The sequence below is a fragment of the Dioscorea cayenensis genome, chromosome 3, assembly GCF_009730915.1.
Source record: "Dioscorea cayenensis subsp. rotundata cultivar TDr96_F1 chromosome 3, TDr96_F1_v2_PseudoChromosome.rev07_lg8_w22 25.fasta, whole genome shotgun sequence".
NCBI classification, from domain to species: domain Eukaryota; kingdom Viridiplantae; phylum Streptophyta; class Magnoliopsida; order Dioscoreales; family Dioscoreaceae; genus Dioscorea; species Dioscorea cayenensis.
The window spans coordinates 16,701,097-16,718,941 of NC_052473.1; the positions used below are offsets into that span (position 1 = coordinate 16,701,097).

General features: G+C 37.8%; 2 protein-coding genes across 2 annotated transcripts in view; one reads left to right on the plus strand and one right to left on the minus strand.

Annotated features, from left to right (window-relative positions):
- Positions 1–10,003, plus strand: part of LOC120251860 (callose synthase 5) — an 18,635-nt gene extending 8,632 nt beyond the window's left edge. The window contains exons 19-40 of the mRNA XM_039260516.1: positions 1,787–1,909; positions 1,994–2,088; positions 2,189–2,273; positions 2,354–2,514; positions 3,368–3,491; positions 3,616–3,710; positions 3,821–3,944; positions 4,015–4,166; positions 4,767–4,876; positions 5,005–5,130; positions 5,212–5,280; positions 5,370–5,559; positions 5,767–5,878; positions 5,964–6,083; positions 6,157–6,272; positions 6,360–6,443; positions 7,237–7,349; positions 7,448–7,677; positions 7,983–8,780; positions 9,032–9,082; positions 9,169–9,354; positions 9,540–10,003. Of these exons, the coding sequence (XP_039116450.1) occupies positions 1,787–1,909; positions 1,994–2,088; positions 2,189–2,273; positions 2,354–2,514; positions 3,368–3,491; positions 3,616–3,710; positions 3,821–3,944; positions 4,015–4,166; positions 4,767–4,876; positions 5,005–5,130; positions 5,212–5,280; positions 5,370–5,559; positions 5,767–5,878; positions 5,964–6,083; positions 6,157–6,272; positions 6,360–6,443; positions 7,237–7,349; positions 7,448–7,677; positions 7,983–8,780; positions 9,032–9,082; positions 9,169–9,354; positions 9,540–9,770 (3,495 nt within the window). The 3' untranslated portion in view covers positions 9,771–10,003. The remainder of the gene's footprint in view (positions 1–1,786; positions 1,910–1,993; positions 2,089–2,188; positions 2,274–2,353; positions 2,515–3,367; positions 3,492–3,615; positions 3,711–3,820; positions 3,945–4,014; positions 4,167–4,766; positions 4,877–5,004; positions 5,131–5,211; positions 5,281–5,369; positions 5,560–5,766; positions 5,879–5,963; positions 6,084–6,156; positions 6,273–6,359; positions 6,444–7,236; positions 7,350–7,447; positions 7,678–7,982; positions 8,781–9,031; positions 9,083–9,168; positions 9,355–9,539) is intronic.
- A 79-nt stretch (positions 10,004–10,082) lies between these two features.
- LOC120251869 (class V chitinase CHIT5-like) lies at positions 10,083–12,100 on the minus strand. The gene is made up of 2 exons (XM_039260522.1): positions 10,974–12,100; positions 10,083–10,474 (listed from the first exon to the last, which is right to left on the minus strand). The coding sequence occupies exons 1-2, from the start codon at positions 11,662–11,664 to the stop codon at positions 10,452–10,454; spliced, it is 714 nt and encodes a 237-aa protein (XP_039116456.1). The 5' UTR covers positions 11,665–12,100; the 3' UTR covers positions 10,083–10,451.
- Between the last annotated feature and the right edge of the window lie 5,745 nt (positions 12,101–17,845).

Here is a 17,845-nt window from a genome sequence, read left to right on the forward strand (position 1 = left end):
ACAACATTCATTATGCTTGGCATGAGTTCTTTCGGTGGTTTGCTTCCCCTTTCTCCGTGACTTGTTGTGAAACTTGTCAGCTTGGCGAGTTAATCATGCACACTGTTGATCTTCTGTTATGCAGCTCCAAATAACATTGGCGCTCTCATTTCTCTCTGGGTTCCTGTGGTCTTGGTTAGTTTTTCCATTTATTGTTCATTTGAGAAAGTTATGATGTGCTGGTTCTTGAAAGGTTTGGTGGAAGGCATATACTCTCCATTATGAGTCTTTAATTAAGACAAGTTTCCGGGTTTATTTTATGGATACTCAGATGGTATTCAATATACTCCACCTTGTATGGCGGTGTTTCTGGAGCATTTGATCGACTTGGAGAGGTAAATGAAATTGTAGTAGTTATTCCAACCTTTATAGGAGATGTTTCTGTCAAAATCTGTTAGTTCTTTCTGAAATGTCTACTTTATAAGAAAGTAACCTTGCTCTTTGTTTCAAAGAAGTCCCATTTGGATGTTATGGATCAAAAGCTAGAGAGCAATTATATATTTTTATATATACTTTTATATTTTCTGATTAGTACTTTGTATTGAATCGAAAAATACCTGATTATGACCTAAAGTTTTCAAGTTTATGACTGAATTTGAATGGAGTTCCTTTGCCAGTTGTATATTTTCATTGTTCTTACCACCATGAGAAAAACATTGGATTGGATGGGTATGATCTTTGGCGAAAACATTTCAACTAAGTCCAGTAAACATTAAATACTAATTTTAGATGGCATTTGTCACAGCCTAATAGAAAAGAGGTCCCACTTAAGGAGCGTGGATGTCTTTTGATTTTGATCTGAAAGCTTATCTTGTTATTCTTCCGGTTCAGCACCCTATCATAATCATGCACATTTCAAGCTCCTTTATCTCTCTCGCTTTGGCTTTGCCATGAGTTTCATTGTTGTCAAGTAAATATGGTTGAAATGCGAAATGCTAAATAAATTAAATATCACAATTCCCTTTTATTGATTTAGGCGATCATGTTTTCTTTATATTTATTAAAATTTTTACTTTCCATCCTCATTGCAGTTGTATGAAACATATGAAATTTTGATAATATTGGTTGCTTACTTTATGAATGTGACTTTTTTTTTTGTTATTTTTGTATATTAACAAAATTGGTCAAAATTAGGTTAAGCTCAAGTTGAGTCTGAACTTCTCCATTCTTCTTACATGTATTCATATTTGATGTTTCTATCAGGTTAGTGTAATCCCCTTTGTCCTTATTAAATTAGTTTTGCATTCACTTACTGTATACTCTTTTAGGCCAACACCATTCTTTGGCAATAACATCATGAGTACCTTTTCAAATAGATAAAGGTGAAGACAACATTCTATTTAATGGGGAACACTCAATCCATCAAGCATCTGTTGTACTTGTAAAAGTTCCTGCATGCATTCTCTTGCTGTTCCAGGATTTTCTTTCTCTGAGCACCATTTTGTTGCACTTTCTGTTAGAGAATTATCGCCTTTCTCTTATTGTGATTAACCAATATTAATGAAGACATGATATTTATGCTTTTACGGTGCATTTCAACATAAAATAAGTTTTTTCGTTCTCCGTTATGCATTTATTGCTTATAGAACACAAACAGAAGGCATGTTACTAGGTAGCTAGTCTTTCAAACTTTTGAATGGTGACTAATTTATGGTCCTTTATTTGTAGCTATCTCAATAGCATTTGCAAGTACATTCATGACACGGAGAAGTAACTGGTATTCTTGTGTGATTTTAACTTTCTGTAGATAAGAACACTCGGTATGCTGAGGTCACGGTTTGATTCTTTACCTGGAGCCTTCAATACGTATCTGGTACCATCTGAGAAAATTCGAAACAAGGGATTTACGTTCTCAAAGCGCTTTGCTGAGGTTTTTGAGCAATTTGAAATATCAATTTTCTCTTATAATGTTGTTATATGTTTGTTAGAATAAATCGTCTTCAACTCATTTCAGGTTTCCCCAGGCCAAAGAACTGAGGCTGCAAAATTTGCTCAGTTATGGAATGAAGTAATATGCAGTTTCCGAGAAGAAGATTTCATCAGTGATAGGAAAGGCCTTTGAACTTTTTATCTATCCTTTATTGCTTGCTTTTTATATTTAAGTTTTGTTATCATCCAAGAGTTTAAAATGTACTCATTCACAATCCAGGGAAATGGATCTGCTGCTGGTTCCTTATTCTTCAGATCCCAGCTTGAAAGTCATACAATGGCCACCATTCCTGCTTGCTAGCAAGGTATCTAAAGGGCAATATCTGATGTTTTCTCCACTAACTCTGGGTTGATATCTTTATTGATCCTTCATCAATCTGTGCAGATACCCATTGCGTTGGATATGGCTGCACAATTTCGAACCAGAGATTCTGATTTATGGAAACGGATTTCTGCTGACGAATATATGAAATGTGCTGTGCTTGAATGCTATGAGTCCTTTAAGCTTGTCCTCAATTTTCTGGTCGTTGGGGAAACTGAAAAACGGTACATTGTGCATCATTTGCTCTGCTAACTGTTTTCTGTTCCAATTTTTCTTTTTTTCTGGTTCATTGTGTTTAAGTTCCAGTTTAGCCGCAATATATGTTTTCATGCATATCCCAATTCATCGAATCTCAGGAATATAGCTTCCACAGTATTTGATTCTTTCTTTGAAGATAAAGGCGTGGGCTTGATGTTATATTTTCCAATTTTATTTGAAGAGTTTTAAAAGTCATCATCTTCTATATTTGGTAAACTTTGAGGAAAGCCAGAAAATAAATATGGGACTTTCTATTACTTCCTTGATAATGACCAAATGAGAGAAATTAGAATAAAATCTGTGTATTTTCTATATTTTTGTTATGTATAAAATGGATATTGATAATTTTTGTGCCATATTTGAATCCATTGTAACCAAGGAGATTGAAGACATTTTTTTAATTTCATTTTATATTGAAGAAGCAGGGTAATCTATAATTAGAGCTGCTAGTTGTTTCAAGTTCATGCAAGCGAAGATGTAAATCTCTTATTTATCCAAAAAAATAAGGAAAAAAAAAACATGTGAATCTCTTGTTTCTTCTAATGTTTTACTTGTTATAGGTTTTTCTTAATTATTATTATTATCTTTTATCTTTTATCTTGTGTGTGTGTGTGTGTCTGCAAATGGAGGTTAATTCTGAAATAACTCCTTAAATGATCATCATTTAAAATTGCTATATGTTCTTCAGACCAAAATGCTCAATGTACATTCAAGCAAGCCTTGCTGGCTGTGCTCTAGAATTGTAATTTTGTTTTGTGACTGGTTGTTTGAAAATTATAGACACCAATCTCTTACCATATGTAATTTCTGGGATAACAGGATCATTGGCATCATCATTAAAGATGTGGAGCTTAACATTTCAAGGAACACATTTCTTTCCAACTATAGAATGAGTGCTTTGCCTACCTTATGTAAGAAGTTTGTGGAGCTTGTTGGTATCCTTGTAAGTAGCCTATTGAGTAATTTTATTTACTTTCACTATGTTTTCATAGTTAACCTGATGCCTCCTGGAAATGACACTTTTGCATATGCTCCTATACTAATCTGTCTGTGTATGCATGCTACAGAAAGAAGCTGATGAATCTAAGAGAGATACCGTTGTATTGTTGCTGCAAGACATGCTAGAAGTAATCACACGTGACATGATGGTCAATGAGATTCGGTCAGTGAAACATCACTGTCCCTGCCATTGGATGATTGAGATTCGTACCTTCTTACATGAACAAGTGGTTTCAAAATTTTAACTATTTTTAAACCATATGGTTGTCTCAGTGAGCTGGTGGAACTTGGTCATGGTAGCAAGGATACTTCCCCTGGAAGACAACTGTTTGCAGGTACTGGATCAAAGCCTGCAATACTATTCCCTCCTGCAATGACGGCACAATGGGAAGAACAGGTACATTTTTGCCTGATTCAGTCCTGAACATCTGGCTGGAAGAACAACTGAAATTGATGCTTGGTTGCAGATCAAACGTCTATACCTCCTTTTAACGGTTAAAGAATCTGCTGAAGATGTGCCTACAAATCTTGAGGCTCGTAGAAGGATAGCGTTTTTCTCAAATTCTTTATTTATGGACATGCCGCGTGCACCTCGTGTTCGTAAAATGCTGTCCTTTAGGTTTGGTACTTTTTTGCTTATCTCAGATTTTGTTAGAAAGATACAAGATCCAACACCAATATTATTCAGTGCTCTAGACATACAACTACAAACACATCAGCATCATAACTCATCCATGTTTATTGATTTGGTCTTATTTAGGTTGAAATTAAATAAAAAATTAAATAGTTATTTTTGCTTTTACTGATTAGGCCTAGTTATATAAGTTTGTTTCTCATCTGTCTCCTGCATTTTATTTGAATCATGAATTGTGCTACATTTCGCCCTTGCTTTTGGCAATTTCTCCTTATTGCATTATACATGCATTGAAGAAGGTTTCAAATAGGTTGGAAATGTTTCTCCATCTTCAGCGGTTGTTGGTGTTATAATCTCTTAATCTCAGCCTTGTTTATTGCACTTGAGTCTTTAAGACTATTCTGTAGATAGCACAGCCCAAAGGCGTAGAAAGTTACTCTCACTTGTTTAGTCAGATAAAAAATTACATCATGATGTTCCCCAGTACAATAGATAGCAAATATACCTTATGCTTTCCTGTGTCAATATTATTTCATTTTAAGACCTTAAATTAGTATGCTGATCACTAATTTTATTTCATTGCAGTGTTATGACCCCTTACTACAGTGAGGAGACTGTCTACTCCAAAAATGATCTTGATCTGGAAAATGAAGATGGTGTATCCATCATTTTTTACCTGCAAAAGATTTTCCCAGGTTTTGAAAGTTATTTTCTTGGGGCACATCATTATGACTTGTTTAGTTTCAATTTAGTAATTCTCAAACTTGATTTTCATTTAAATGAATTCTATTATGGGCTTATTGTCCTATCTGGTGTGTGACAGATGAATGGAACAACTTCATGGAAAGAATCAATTGTAAAAGGGAGAGTGAAGTCTGGGGAAATGAGGAGAATGTCTTGCAACTTCGTCATTGGGCCTCCCAGAGAGGGCAGACACTTTGTAGGACAGGTAGCTAGCTGTTACTTATCTGCCAACTGTGTTTTTCAAATGAACATTTGCTGCTGCTACATGACAATTCTGGTGGTGCAGTTAGGGGCTTGATGTACTACCGCAGAGCTTTAAAGCTTCAGGCATTTCTAGATATGGCATCTGAAAGAGGTAAGATCATCAGGTCATCGGTCATCTTCAACAGAAATTCTTTTCTCCTGAGGAAAATATTATTCTAAATTATTTTAAAATATTTTCAGAAATCCTAGAAGGATACAAAGCAGTCACTGATCCAGCAGAGGAAGAAAAAAAAAGCCAGAGATCTCTTTCGGCTCAACTTGAGGCTGTAGCTGATATGAAATTCACATATGTTGCAACCTGCCAAAACTATGGTAATCAAAAGCAGTCGGGAGATCGCCGTGCTACTGATATTTTAAACCTTATGGTTAAGTATGTTCCTTGTCTAAATCCTAACCTTTGTCTTTTTACTTTTTCTAAATGGTGCTCCTTCATATGAAGTCCTGTTCCACAATATGACAACTACCAAGGCCAAAACTGTTTTGTTCTCCCTTCTGATATACATACATACATACGTGCATGCACGCACAGATAATTTGCTTCCTTTTCATGGAAACTTACTTTGTTATATAAATACAGTTACCCTGCACTTCGTGTAGCGTATATTGATGAAGTTGAGGAAAGAGATGGTGGAAAAGTATATAAGGTCTATTATTCCGTACTAGTCAAAGCTATGGAGAATCATGACCAGGTAATGATCCTTTTTTGAAACTTAGGTCATCTTAATGATAAGTATGAAAGAAACAGTGTAAAAATATATCATTTCTGTTGAAAAGGAAATCTACCGTATAAGGCTGCCTGGAAATGCCAAGATTGGAGAAGGAAAGCCAGAAAACCAGAACCATGCAATAATATTTACACGTGGGGAGGCGCTTCAAACTATTGACATGAACCAGGTAATTCTGAAGGTGATCCAATATATTGTGCCAATCCTTCCTTAACCATATTATGAATCTTATAATTCTCTAGGACAACTATATGGAAGAGGCTCTCAAAATGCGTAATCTTCTAGAAGAATTTAATGAGGATCATGGAGTACGGCAACCTACAATACTTGGTGTCCGTGAGCATATCTTCACAGGAAGGTATGCATCATGGTCAAGCAAGGGTGCATTTTACTGGTTCCATCATCAAAATTACACTATTTGCTAATTTGTTATTATATTTTGTAGTGTTTCATCCTTGGCTTGGTTTATGTCGAACCAGGAGACTAGTTTTGTGACAATTGGTCAGAGAGTTCTTGCAAGGCCTTTGAAGTAAGCTTCATTTATTTCTATTGATTTATTGACATGTATGCTTGCGTGTTTTACAATTTGCTGATAACAACTGAATGGATTTTGAGCTTTTATTCAGATTTTGTTTTAGTGGGGTAAATTATATCCATTAATATAATTGATAAACCAACTTGGTCAACCAATGCAGCCCCTACTGTAACTGACGTTTCTGCTAGGTATATCCTTATTTCTTAGTAAATTTGACAGAAGCAATTTAATCTTTCATGTTTCACTATTTTCTCATGGTTTCTAAGTTTTTGCAAAATTGACATGAAATACTTTTGAGACAGATATTTGAGATTTTAAACTTGAAAGTATTATCTATTCGATCGCTACATGACATGAAAATTCATCTTTATTAGTCTTGTTTCACTCATTGTTTAATGCAGTATGCTCTTCTCGTTCCATTTGTAATAGTCCCATTTGTACAAGTATTAGCAAGTGCAGAAGTTGGCCTGAGACCAACTTATCTGACATCTCTATCTTGTTATTCAGTTCATTCTCTATTTTGTTATTCTAGCAGATTCCAAAGTGTTTCATCATTTTGCTTTATATTTTCTAGGTGCTACTGGCATCTCTGTTTCCTACTTGGCTTTCCTTGTCCTTTCTTTATATTTTTGTTGGCTTTCCCTACCTACAATGCGGATTCCCCTCATAAAGCTAGTCGCATACCCTCCCTGTTACAGCAAAATATTTCATGCATAATGTTGCCTCCTTTATGATCTTCACTAGAAGGCCTCAAAGTATAACTGTAAGTTTTCTGTGGTGATACTAGGGTCCGATTTCACTACGGTCACCCTGATGTGTTTGATCGGATCTTTCACATCACTAGGGGTGGCATTAGCAAGGCATCTCGTGGAATCAACTTAAGTGAGGACATTTTTGCTGGTAATGTCCCTTTTCCATATTATTTTCCATGAACTGAAAATATTGCACATGTTACTCCCATCCTTTTTTGAATGAAAATTATCTTTTGTAACTTCCAGGCTTCAACTCTACTCTAAGACGTGGAAACATCACCCACCATGAGTACATTCAAGTCGGAAAGGGCCGGGATGTTGGGCTTAATCAAATCTCACTTTTTGAAGCAAAAGTGGCGTGTGGTAATGGTGAACAAATACTCAGCAGAGATATCTATCGATTAGGCCATCGGTTTGACTTCTTCCGCATGATGTCATGTTATTTTACAACCGTCGGGTTCTATGTCAGTTCCATGGTAAGCTTGCTTTCTAGTTTCAAATATGACTTGTACAGGCTTGACTTATGTACAGAAAAAAATAGTTTCAGTATATGTTGTATACTTTGAAACTGCTTTTTATCTAATAGTCAAGAAACTAACGTTTTCTGTTGTGCAAGGGGAGAGATTTGATCTCTTGAATGTTTCAATTTTTTAAATCTAAGTAACTCATAGGCAAGCATAAAGCTAGAAACTAATCCACTTGGTTGAGTTGTCTGATGGAGACTTGGAGACTGGCTTAACATAATTGGCACCTTTCTGAATATTCTTTTGCTGGAATGTAGGCTGTCGTAATTATACTCTATGCTTTCTTGTATGGGAGGCTCTACTTGTCACTGAGTGGATTGGAGAAGGCAATTATTTATCAAGCCAAAAAGAGAGGGAACAAGGCACTTGAGGCAGCCATGGCATCTCAGTCTATTGTCCAGTTAGGCATATTAATGGCCTTACCCATGGTAATGGAGATTGGGCTTGAAAGAGGCTTCAGAAGTGCCCTGGGTGATTTTATCATTATGCAGCTTCAGCTGTGTGCTGTGTTCTTCACATTCTCTCTAGGAACCAAGTCCCACTATTTCGGGCGGACTGTTTTGCATGGTGGAGCAAAATACAGAGCCACAGGGCGAGGTTTTGTTGTCCGTCATGAGAAATTTGCTGAGAATTACAGAATGTATTCAAGGAGCCATTTTGTGAAGGGACTGGAGTTGATGATACTTCTGATAGTCTACCAGATTTATGGAGATGTCACAACTGACTTGACTTCTTATTTGCTTCTTACATCTTCAATGTGGTTCTTAGTGGTTTCTTGGTTGTTTGCACCATTCCTATTCAACCCATCAGGGTTTGAGTGGCAAAAGATTGTTGATGACTGGGATGATTGGACCAAGTGGATAAGCAGTCGTGGTGGCATTGGTGTGCCTGCAAATAAAAGTTGGGAGTCTTGGTGGGATGAAGAACAGGAGCACTTGCTGTACACAGGAGTCTTGGGGCGCTTCTGGGAGATTTTTCTCTCCCTGCGTTTCTTCCTCTTCCAGTATGGGATAGTGTATCACCTCCATGTTTCCAACAACGACAAAACTATTATTGTGAGCATTTTTCTTTCAATATCTCATTCCCAATTGCTAGAGTTTGCATGCTATATTTTCTTGTCGAAGATTATTTGTGCTATTGTATTTTGTTATGACAAAGATAAGTACTATGTGTGCCATTATGAAGCATGTGTATCTATCTGTTTGTATTATTATATACATCATATTTCTTTAAGTGGCTAAAACAGCAGGCAATTTTCATTGAGAAAAAAATTTACTCATTTTCTGATGAACTTTTGTGGTCTCAGGTCTACGGCCTTTCTTGGTTGGTCATTGTGGCAGTGATGATAATTTTAAAGGTTAGCCAACCTTCACACCAGATAGGTTTGTGTGCGCACGCAGACATACTTCTGTTTACAGTACTAATTTGGATGCTCGTCTGCAGGTTGTGTCCATGGGAAGGAAGAAGTTCAGTGCTGATTTCCAGCTGATGTTCCGATTGCTCAAATTGTTCCTTTTTGTTGGATCTATTGGAACTCTGGTGACTCTTTTTACCCTCCTTCATCTGACAGTAAGCGATATTTTTGCCAGCATGCTTGCCTTCATACCAACTGGATGGGCACTGCTTCAGGTTATTATTTTTGTGACTATCTCTTCAGTTTATGTGCATGAACAGAAGCCATGACTTGCAGAACATGATCTTTTCTAATACCACTTAAGTACATTGTGATTCAACCAAAGAACTCTCCTTAGAAAATTTATAGAGATGATATAATTATAACCAAATAAACTGATTTGTGCTGGCCTTTGGTGCAGATAGCACAAGCATGCAAGCCAATAGTGAAGGCCTTCGGGTTGTGGAGCTCCGTTAAAGCTCTGGCCCGGGGGTATGAGTACATGATGGGTCTGGCCATCTTTGCACCTGTTGCTATCCTGGCATGGTTCCCATTCGTGTCCGAGTTCCAAACAAGGCTTCTGTTCAATCAAGCATTCAGTAGAGGCTTACAGATTTCTAGAATCCTTGCCGGTGGAAAGAAGCAGAAGTGAGCGAGGAGGTGACAGATGATGAGGGAGGGAAGTGGACACAAAACATTTGAATCGATCAAACAAGAGCTTGAGCTCAAGAACACAGCTTTGGAGAAGATAAATAGCATACACAGTTTTTTGAGTCCATGTTCCTTCTCTTTCAGTCTGTTAGACCTTAGTCTTATGAGTCTGTATCTGATCTTTGTAAAACAGCATCATCTACTCATGTTGTATTTTTTTTTCATCAGCTTCAAGTCAAGTGTACAGAAAATCAAATTACATTCCCAACAAAATATCACTCGTTTTGTTTTTTCTTTGCCAATGCAGGCTGGGTATCTTGGGAGGTTTTTTTGTTTGACGTGGGAGCTCAGACAAGGATTGCAAACAAGAGCAACGGAATCATTGTTCAATCGTTACATTGGTTGGTGAGCAGTGAGCACTTGCCAGGTATCTGATTTTAGTATTAATTTCTTGATGTCAACTGCGTTATGGCCTTTTGTTATATTTGTTGTTAATGTGTGATGGTATGAATTTTTTCATTCAGTCATTTTAATTGAGATCAAATATTAGCAAACCAAATGCTTCCATTAATAGGGAAAATAACAATTGATAAGATATAAAATGTGGGGCATTTTGTTTTTATTTCACTTGAATATAAAGTGCCTTAGTAAAAGTTGCAGATCAAAGGCCAACCAACCGTTCTCAGTACTCCCATGCAGACCAAGCTGTCAAAAAGAAAACACGTGTTAGCATAACAAATAAGTGGATAATTAATTATTGTAATAAAAATTAAAGGTGTCTAGAAAATCATAATATTGTTGCTTTGTTTTGTTGTTTGTTCTTTTGACAGGGATTTGAGTTCATAGAAATATGGGTATGACGGCTTGTTATTTTTGATGTAAATATATATTAAGAGAATTATACATGGACAAGGCATGGATAGGATTTAAACTCTCAATTTTTGTCATATATATATATATATTCATATATAATATTTCACCAATATCTATGTGAAATATCATTTTATCTTATATCCGAATCCAATTTTACTGCCAAAATGTAACGTATTAGTGAACATGTAAATATAAATCTTTATTTTAATTTTGCTGAGGATATACGTACACACAAATATTTGCAAAATTTCCAAAATAATAATAGATGAAGGAAAAGAAGAAGTAGAAGAAGTAGAAGAAGTAGAAGAAGTAGAAGAAGAAGAAAACATACCTGTTTGAGAGAGTGTCCAATTATAATCAAATCCAAGAGCCCAAAAGAAGTACCCTCCAAGCCCCATTTTCATCCCATACTCCACCTTCTTCCTCACAGACCATTCATCATCATAACCCAACCAACTCTTCCCTGCATAAGAATAAACCGCCACCCTCTCCTCATCATGCACCACCGTAGCATTATTCTCCTCATTAAATCTCACTATCGTATTATAACCCATTTCACCCCTCCCTCCTTTCTCCGGCCCTGTATTCACCGCCGGTGCCCCCACCCCGTGCTCCTCGCTATCCTTCAACTTCCATGTCCTCGCATAAAACGGCATCCCCAACACTACCTTCTTCGCGGGCATCCCTTCTCTTATCCAAGCCTCCAAACCGAAACTCGTGCTCATGTTCTTCTCCGGATCATACAACGCTGTATGCAATCTTGTCTCCGATGTGTTCCACCACCCATAATCAAAACAATTTGCATTGATCCAATCCAAAGTCTCAGCCATAACTGCCACTGGATATGACCTTGGCACTATTGACAAGAAGAAGTCTGGAGAAAAGTAAACTGATGAAGTTAAAAGAAGCACTTTTGTTGGTAAAAGACACGTTATGGCTGCTCTCCACTCTTTATAGAGCAGTGCAAGATTGTCCATTTGTTCAGGGTTGGCAGGGAACTGCCAGTACAAGTCAAATGCCATCAAGGTTGTATTGGAGGGCGATGGAAATGGTGGAGTTGATGAAGGTGGCACGAGAGGTTGGGTTGGAGACGAGATTGGCGATGACTGTGCTGTTGTAGTACCTTATGGAAACGAGGGCGGAGAGAGGGGGATCATGAGTTTGGGAGTGGATGGTGGTGGTGAAGTTGGTGAGCCAGAGATGGTGGAAAGGGGAGATGGAGACTTGGAAGGTGGTTGGGTCAAGAGTGATGAAGGCATAGAAGATGTGAGTGAAGTATGAGAAGTTGATGGAGGATGGTGGGATGGCTCTGACTGCCCATGAAGGCCAATAGCCTGCTTTGATGACTTTATGAAGTGAAGTTGTTGTTCTTGTTGTTGCATGGATGAAGAAAGGGAGGAGGAGGAGGAGGAGAATGGTGGTGGTGGTGGTGGTGGGCTTAGACATGGTTTGGAGGAGTGTGGGAGGAGGTGTTTGTACTTTCATTTTGATAGGGTATATAACTATATATAGGAATTTCATTGATTTAAAATAAGCTTGTTTTGATTTTTGAAATTTAAGAAATCAGTAATAAAATTTTATAAAAAAATTCTAAAATTCTGGTTTCGATTTTTTTAATCTCTATATCAAAATTAACGTTTATTTGGATCATATATATAAAAATAATTTTAACTAAAGGACATCTAACTACAAGGGCTATATTAAATATTTTTAAAAATATAAGAGCTCAAATAGTGACACATGGACATCAATTACTAACGAAATGCATATAAAATATATCTGTGCATAAAAAAGTAAACATAAAATAAAATAAAATTTATTTCAACTGTCTATAAATGAATCGTTGCTTATAGATGTCTTACTAAAATTGTATGCATGTAGAGGTCCCTCAAATTAAAAATATATATGACTAAATACAAAAAATGGCTCCTAGAATTATATTAATCTAGAATTGGGGAAAGGATCTAAATGATCGGCAAAGTTTTGTTGTTTATAACATTTGACGAAAAAAAGGGGAGGAAATACAAAAAAATGTCTCCTAGAATTACATTATTCTAGAATTTATTTTAATTCTAGAATTAGGGAAAGGATCTAAATGATCGATAAGATTTTGTTGTTTATAACATTTGAGGGAAAGAGGTAATTTAGAAATGGTAGTGATGTGATTTGATATTCAGAATAGTAGTTAGAATTTGTTTAAGCTATTCACATTGCTAATTAGAGTAAATCAATTTTAAAAGGTACATAATTTAGTTATAAACATAACCATTTATAGAGAACATGAGAGAGGACAAGCCACTGGTAGCTCATTGGCATTGTCGTAAGACAGTGATGGGCAAGACGCAGGGGTTAAAACTCTGTTCGAAGTACTGCAGTAGCACTATTGTAGTATTATAGTAGCATTGTTCATCATTGTTTTTTGTTTATAGTATTGTTCAAATGGTTCTAGTGGATTCCTTGTGGAAGGTGTTATATTTGTTCCCTTCCATGGTTGCATGACAGGGGATTTATTAGTTCAGTTTGATTCTTGAAATTTTTTGGGTGTGCATGTGGCATGTCTTTCATTGCCCCATGTAACAACGGGTCAATAAATTTCTAGGTGTTCAATAAGTCATTGTAACTGATGTACCACTGTATATATCTGTCATTTGACAAATCCTTTAATAGGGTGGCATTTTTTTTAAATAAATAATAGGGTGGCACTTATCGCTTTTGTAAAAAAAAAAAGTGATAGCGATCACACATTAATTTTCATTTATTTATTTATTAACAACTAATAACTAATTTAGTGTGATAACAGTCCTATGTTTTCTTCTATTTAAGATTTTTTTTTTTTTTTTAAAAAGAATTGTAATACTTAGCTCTCCCTAGGCTGAATTAATGGTTGCAAGGTTTAAGAGATATATCGATATTTTTCTTTGGAGTCATATGATAAGTATCAACTTGAATTAGCTATTAATGATGGGGTTAAAGAAAACCCCAGCCGTTGCATTGTCTTTTTTTCTCATGGCTACGTTCTATTGCCATCTTATACTTGGCATTTACTTTTAGTTTTGCATCTAAAGTCTAAAGTAATTAACTTAGTTGTATTAGAGCTGTAAACATTTTTTCCTGATACCGCAGTATATCTATAATATATTTGCACAGTATTATATAGTATTGTGGCACAAGAGATTTGATCTTACATTACTTACCCACCACTTATGGTGATTTTCACTAGGCCATCTAGTGGTTATCTGTAAATTCTTTTTATTACTTGATTTTATGATCTTCTATTCATGGTAAAAAAGAAATGATGTAAAGGAAGAACATGAAAATTAAATATTGTTAAAAAGAATATGAAAATTAAATATTGTTAAAAAAAATTCAATAATGATAATAATAGAAGCATCAAGCAATGGAAAATTGAAACTCATGTTGGGGATTCAACGACCAGATGTGTGCTTTGTATGGTTTGTACATTCCGCATTTGCAGCAAAGATAAAAGGGGTGTTTGGATTGGCTTTTTTTAAACTCAGAAGTGTTTTTTTTATAAGTTAAGCACTTCTGAGTTTTAAAAAACACGTTTGTTTGGGATTTTGGGCAGAAGCAGAAGCTGTGAAAAAAGCTAAAATTCAGCTTTTTTCAGAGGCTGCCCAAGAGGTGCTTTTCAGAAAAGCACTTCTGAAAAGCTATTTTGGGATTGTCAAATTACTAAAGTAACCCTCAGAAGCAATCAATTTCCCTCAATTCTTTCTACAATTCCTGATTTTTATATTCGGGTTAATGACAATGGTAATAATAATTATTATATAATTAATATTAATATTATTATTATTATTATAATTATATTAATTATATAATAATAATAATAATTGTAATTGTAATTATATTTGTAATAGATTAATAACTTAATGGCAATGATAATAATAAGTGGAAATTGCCAAAAAAACCCTTTAAGTTTGTAAAATTGCCAAAAACACCCCGTTAGTTTTGCAATCCCCAAAAACCCCCTCCTTTTAAAGTCTATGTTTTTCAAACCCCCAAACCCTGTAACGGATGTGAACGGAGTGAGTTTCAAATTTTTTTGGACTGAAAAATGCCCTTGCATAGGGAGTCGTGGGCTGCAGCCCATCTCGGCGATTTGAGAGGAAGTGGGGGTTTTCCGTAGGGGTAACCCTCGAGAGACGAATTTATTGGAGCCGCTTTAATTGCTTTTTTTCTCAACTCACGCCTTCGACTTTTCTATTTCCAGTCGCCTCGAAGTTGTCTCTACCGCGAAGCCTCCGTAATTGGCATTTCATCGCCTTTTCCCTTTCCACCCGTAGATCTCGAAGGAGAAGTCCCCCAGCAACTAGTTGGCATTTCATCGCTTGCAATCTAAGGTATTGAGTATGGTTTTTATGTTAACTGCTCATCTACAAAGAAAGATTTTTTTCGGTTTTGTTTTTGTGCTCCTGCTTTTTGTTGGAAGATATTGAAGTCTCGAGGGGATTTCTACTCGGGGTTTTTGTTAGTCTGCAGGGAGATTTCTCGGCTAGGGTTTTGTTTTGTTTTTGCATTTTCGATGTATACACTATCGAAATAGTTTTTTTCGATTGTTATGATTTGTGTAATATTTATAATGTACATTTCCGCTTCGCTTTGATATGGTTGCGCTTTTACAAACGAGGGTTGACGCTTTAAGAAATGAGATGTTACGCTTAACATTTTGTTGTCTCTGCTCAAGTATTCTCGCCTCTGCTTTAACAAAAATGGGTCTCTGCTTAACATTTTATATCTTTGTTTAATAATTGAGAGTTTACCGCTTAAAACCTTATATTTCCGCTTAAACTTTTTGTCAATACTCGCATGTCGAATGTGTTGTTATTGTCATGCAGCTTGTGATTACGGCGGTCAACCCTAGTTAATGGGCGCTACTATTTGACACCGGTTGTGGAGACCTTTAGTCGAATTGAAAGTTAACATGATCCCTCGACATCGGGAGATTATTCAAGGACACCGCTTTGCAGCTGCTCATCGAGCTGGAAGCCATATACCAAGAGAGGGCCCTTTTTGATTCTCTTTTGCAAAGGTACGATGGTCGCACTCAATAAATTCGGGATCGGGGAAAGCTCGCCGAGTTTCGGACCTCAAGATGTGGCCCTCGTTCTTGGTCTCGCGTTGCGATGGCGACGCAGTGGTCTTTCGAAGAAGAAAACCGGTCGGCGTCAAGGGCGGTGATCTATCAAAGACCCTACGAGAGCACAGAGACTCCATCAAGAGCACTCAGTGCAACTTGTTCGACGGAGGGGAGAAGAAGATAATTTTGTCAAACTCCCCGATGGTGTACCTCATGGGGACAGATCCCTCTTCCCAAATACATCATGCTCGGTTCCGAATCGGATCGTTGATTATGTCGATGATCTACCAGCCATGGGGCGATACGCATGGGCGCAGACGACGCACAAGTGGCTCATGGAGGATATTCCACAAGCAGCCGCCCGAGTGCAAGATAGATGCGTCGGGAAGAAGACCAACACGGGGTACATTAATGGTTGCTCGGTCGCGCTTAATGTCTGGTTTTTATGAGCTGACCGGAACGGGGAAGAAAGTCCGTTTCGGCAAGATCCCAAGGATGCTATGCTACGGTGAAAGTACTTACCGGAAGCAAGCGATGGTAGAAACGAGCTTGTCATCGCTCGATGGAAAAGAGGTAATAAATCATGGACAATGTTTAACATAAGTCTTTAATGTTTAAACATTTTATTTAGCGTTTAACTTTAGTATTTACCGTTTAACTCTTATTCATACTAGTTTAAATATTTTATTCTCCATTTAATTATATTCTATAACGTTTAAATATATAAACACTCTGTTTAAATATAGTTTTTATAGTTTAAAATGAATGATCTCGCTGAAATTGTTTGGTTTACATATGTTAGTTTCCGAAATGGTTCCTGAATCGTCAAGAAGAAATATTTGTTGGGGCCAACCGACTGGGATGGATGCCATTGCTCCCGAACCACTTGCTCAAGGCGTGGATGAGAGGGCGTACCTTATCGTGCGCTACTGGACGCCGCTTCTCCTACTTCCAGCCCCACCACGCGACGCATTCCTCGACGCCGAGAAGCCCTCCCCTACCCCGCAGATTGCTACAACCCCCTACCACGAGCAACGACAGATCCCCCGACCATGGCAGCCCTCCGACCGTGGCGACCCCACCGGTGACATTAGGGCGAAGATGTCACCAGCAACTCTTATGCAGTCATGCCAGATATTGATGATCGAAGTTTCCTCGCTTGTCGCCGTGTGGAGGCGCTGGAAGGACGCTTTACAACCGGGTTGCGCCATCCCTCCAAAGAACTCAAGCACCGGGACGAACGAGGCGTCGGAATTTCGACGACGATGACATCATCGGGAAGGTCATTCCAAAGGCGGCCACATTCAAGAGACTTCGCGAAAAAGAGGAGAACAATATCGCCTTTCGTCTCCACCGCCGTCGACGATGAAACAATAGCAACACCATCGGTGGTCGATGTCAGTATCGAGTCTCGCCGCTGATGATATGGCCACGACGGTGGAGGACATCGAGATGATGTGGCCGTTGCCGTGGTGAGAAGGTCGCCGACTCTCTTCTCGATGTAATCGTCGACCCGGTGGAACCCAGTGCCGAGATTGCGGCATCAAAGATGGACACAATCCCCTCAAGATCAAGAACAAGTTAAGGGTGTGTCTCCCAATGATGTCGCTGTCATGGCCACGGCTGAGAAGATCGTCGAATCCGCTGTCGCGTGGCCGTGGCCGACAAGATCAGCAGACCCAAGCGGGACACAATCCCATCACAACAAGAACCATGTAAGGAAGTGTTCATGCGGTTGATGCTCGTCATTGCCGTCCCCTCAGATCGAAGCCGCACACAATCCCACAACAAGAACAACCATGTAAGGATGTGTCGCAGCTGATGCTCGTCGCCATCGTCCCCTCGCGATCGAAGGAAGATGCCGATGAAGACCCCGACCGAGCAACGAGAGATGATCAAGGCCAATCAAAAAATTGGACCGGGGACTTTTGCTCGGAAAGCTTTTTATTCGAAGAAGAAGAAATGGGTTGGCTCGAGTCGTTTTAACAAATACGAGCGAGGGAGTTGATGAGGATCTTCCTCAACCGCTCTATGGACGGGTAAGTGTAACGCTTTTTTATGATATTGTTTAAAGGGTTTCTTATAGTGTTTAACTATTACCT